The 3033-nt window shown below is 31.9% G+C and overlaps 1 protein-coding gene across 1 annotated transcript; it reads left to right on the top strand.

Annotated features, from left to right (window-relative positions):
• Nucleotides 1-711: 711 nt before the first annotated feature.
• On the top strand, nt 712-2693 carry LOC111908928 (uncharacterized). The gene is made up of 6 exons (XM_023904716.3): nt 712-1127; nt 1361-1633; nt 1713-1873; nt 1951-2056; nt 2146-2271; nt 2347-2693. Exons 1-6 carry the CDS (start codon nt 936-938, stop codon nt 2485-2487), a joined length of 999 nt encoding a protein of 332 aa, XP_023760484.1. The 5' UTR covers nt 712-935; the 3' UTR covers nt 2488-2693.
• Nucleotides 2694-3033: the final 340 nt, after the last annotated feature.

Raw genomic sequence — 3033 nt, 5'->3', positions numbered from 1 at the left:
AAGATGAAGAAACAGTAGAAGGACCAAAAAAAAAGAGATGGTGAAGATGTCGATATTACTAAAGATGAAAAATAAAAAGAAGTTGAGGAGGATAAGAGATGAGATGGTGAGTGGATACAGATATGTGAGGTCTATTAATTTTTTTTAAATATATAAAAAATAAATACATAAATAAGAAAGTTAATTAAAAAATAAATTAATAAGGGCACAATAGTCTTTTTAGGTAAGACATGACCAAACACGCAACAAAAATAAACAGTAGGGACCATCCGAGTTAAAAAAAATAAGTTAGGGACCAAAAACATAAATTCCCCCAAACCACAGGGACCATTCGTGTCATTTATTCTTACTTTTTGTTTTGTTCATATTTGGGTAACTATTTTTTTTGTACACATCTAGGTAACGAACTTGTTGAAAGTATTCACATCTAGGATGTAACCTGCTATAGCAGGTCATAATAGTCATATATGAACACTTCCAACAAGTTTGTTACCTAGATGTGTACAAAAAAAAGATACTTACCCAGATGTGAACATACGAAAAGTTAATTAACTTAGCAAGTCATTTTCCTTTTCCTAAACTTGTAAACTTGTGTGGGAGCATTTGTAGATGTTTTCCTAAAAAGCGAAAGATTTACAACTGTTGTCAAAGAGAAGGGAAGGAATAGTAAATATTTTCAAAACGCTTAAAGTGCTCACACCCACTTCGACATCTGCCCCTTTTTCTAACGGCTCTCCCCCAATTTCAAATAAACCCTATTCTCCCACTCTCCCTTCAGACCAAATCCTCTCAATCTCTCCCTAATTGTGTGTTGTGTGTGTGTGTGCGGATCTATACACGAAAAAGCGATCTAGGGTTTGTTTCTTCTGTTTCATTAAATCAGGGGTGTTCAAGGCACTAACACAAACACGATTTCACTGACGGGGAACTCGAGAATGGATCTTCCACAAGAAACTGATGACTACATTCGTGAATCTATAGAATATTCACTCGGTCTTCCTGTATCTACACATACTCTTGAGTTAAAGCTTCGATTTTCAGAAGAAACACAAAGGCAGCTTCGCGATCAGTACTTGTATCTGAAATCCAAATTGAAAGAGAAAGATGAAACCATCGAACGTGTTAGGGTTTGTATTCTTCTTTACATTTAACACCTGAAAATTCCTTACTGTAAAAGCTGCTTTCAATTTCACCGGCTTCTTATGAACTGCGTAATTAGGATTTAGGGTTTGAATTACACTTTTTATGTTCATTATTTACGCGGCGTAGAATTCTTCAGTTTAGTAACATGGCATAGAGTGAAACCAAAGAGAAACTTTTTGGATATTTATTAGATTTTCTTCCTTTGATTTGTATGTAGGTTGAATCGAGTCTGAATGCACTTGCTGTAAAGAAATTCGTAGAAGAGAATCAAAAATTGGCTGCAGAATGTTCTAATTTGTTAAATCAGTGTAAGAAATGGGAGAAGGAGTGTTCATTATATGACCATGATCGAGAAGCTTTAATGGACTTTGGGAACGAGGCAGATAACAGAGCTAAGGAGGCAGAGTCTCGTGTTCATGATTTGGAAGATCAATTAAGTAAATTGTCTGAAGAACTCCAGTTCTATAAGCATCAATCAGAGACCCAACAAGTAATTCATCTTTTCATCTGAACATAAGTATTTATTTAAGGATCAATAACATTTATATCATTGTTTTACTTGATTTAAGGTTAGTGAAGTGACAAAAACTGCATCTTCAGAACATTTTCTTATTGATACATTGCTATCAACTTTGATTACCAAAGACAACATTCCATCAACTGCACATTCTTTCTTAGAGGCAAATAGTGGGGTTGAAGTGTGTCAAAAGATGCTACAAATTTGGGAAAGGTAATGTTTTCAAATCTGAAACTTTTCTTGGAGAAATTTCAAGTAAATTTACCAAAATTTGTATTGTTTAATTGTAGCTTGAAGCCTTCAACACAAAAAGTTTTAGCACTTGCTTCTGAGGTGAAGATACTACTGCAAGAAAAAGATCATTTAATGAATAATCTCACAACAGCAGAAGAAGAGGTGTGTGTGTGTGTGTGTGTATGTTTGTGTATGTGTGTGTGTGTGTGTTTGACTTTCTTTGACTAATGAAACTTGGGTATGCATAATAGGTTAAAGTCTTGTATGAAGAAAATGACATTTTGGATAAAGAAAATAGGAGATTGATGAAGCGACTCCAAAAAGAAAGACAAGTGAATAATGATTCTGGTGGAAAGACTAGTAGTGCATCCTTAAAGGTAAAACTAATTATAAAAAAAAATATTTTCATTTTAAAGAAAGAAAACTGATTTTTTATATGAATTTTTGTGCAGAATAATAATAAAAGGAAATGTAGTCCAAGAGAAAATAGTCCAATTGAGAAGAAAATTGACTTCATTGAATCGGGTTCACCAAGGCAAGCATTATCTCCTTTGAAACAAAACACCCCAGAGTCTCGATTGAACAAGAAGTAAATCTTTTACAAAAAAAAAAAAAAAAAAAAAGAATTATGAATTTTGGATTTATTATATTGTTTTATGTGAAATGTGAACTATTATTGGTAAGATTTTTGTTTTTGGAATTAGCTAAAAGAAAAAGCGTATTTTCAAAGATGTTTTGGAATGTATCGCTTAATCTAGCAAATATAATAATCTTTCTAATCAAATTATTGTGTGTATAATTAGTTTTGTTGGAAACTCATCATTCGAACAATTGACTCAAAAATCTTATAATTTACTTTTGAATCTATATATTTGTTTCAAAGAGAACTTGAACCATTAGTTTTGAATCTCCATGAAAGATAACAATTTACTTGTCTTATTTTACAAGTATAGGCACTATGTTTCTTCTACTAGAAACAATGATGAACTTATATTATTTTCATTGTTTATAGCAAAATACAAATTGATCAATAAAATGTCAAGTTGATTTTATATATAATTAAAGACATGTCCTTTTGTATCAATTGAAAAAAAAAATTAGGTTGCTATTTATCATGAATAAGTGGTTGCAACTCGTAT

This window comes from Lactuca sativa, chromosome 6, assembly GCF_002870075.4.
Source record: "Lactuca sativa cultivar Salinas chromosome 6, Lsat_Salinas_v11, whole genome shotgun sequence".
Classification (NCBI taxonomy): domain Eukaryota; kingdom Viridiplantae; phylum Streptophyta; class Magnoliopsida; order Asterales; family Asteraceae; genus Lactuca; species Lactuca sativa.
The sequence above is the reverse complement of the archived record's forward strand: the minus strand, read 5'-3'. Positions and strand labels throughout refer to the sequence as shown.

Bases quoted from the DNA above. Each gene is read 5' to 3' on its own strand.
- LOC111908928 (XM_023904716.3), top strand. From the start codon at position 936: ATGGATCTTCCACAAGAAACTGATGACTACATTCGTGAATCTATAGAA. The intron at 1,874-1,950 runs GTAATGTTTTCA...GTTTAATTGTAG, and splicing joins ATGCTACAAATTTGGGAAAG to CTTGAAGCCTTCAACACAAA. The intron at 2,272-2,346 runs GTAAAACTAATT...ATTTTTGTGCAG, and splicing joins CTAGTAGTGCATCCTTAAAG to AATAATAATAAAAGGAAATG.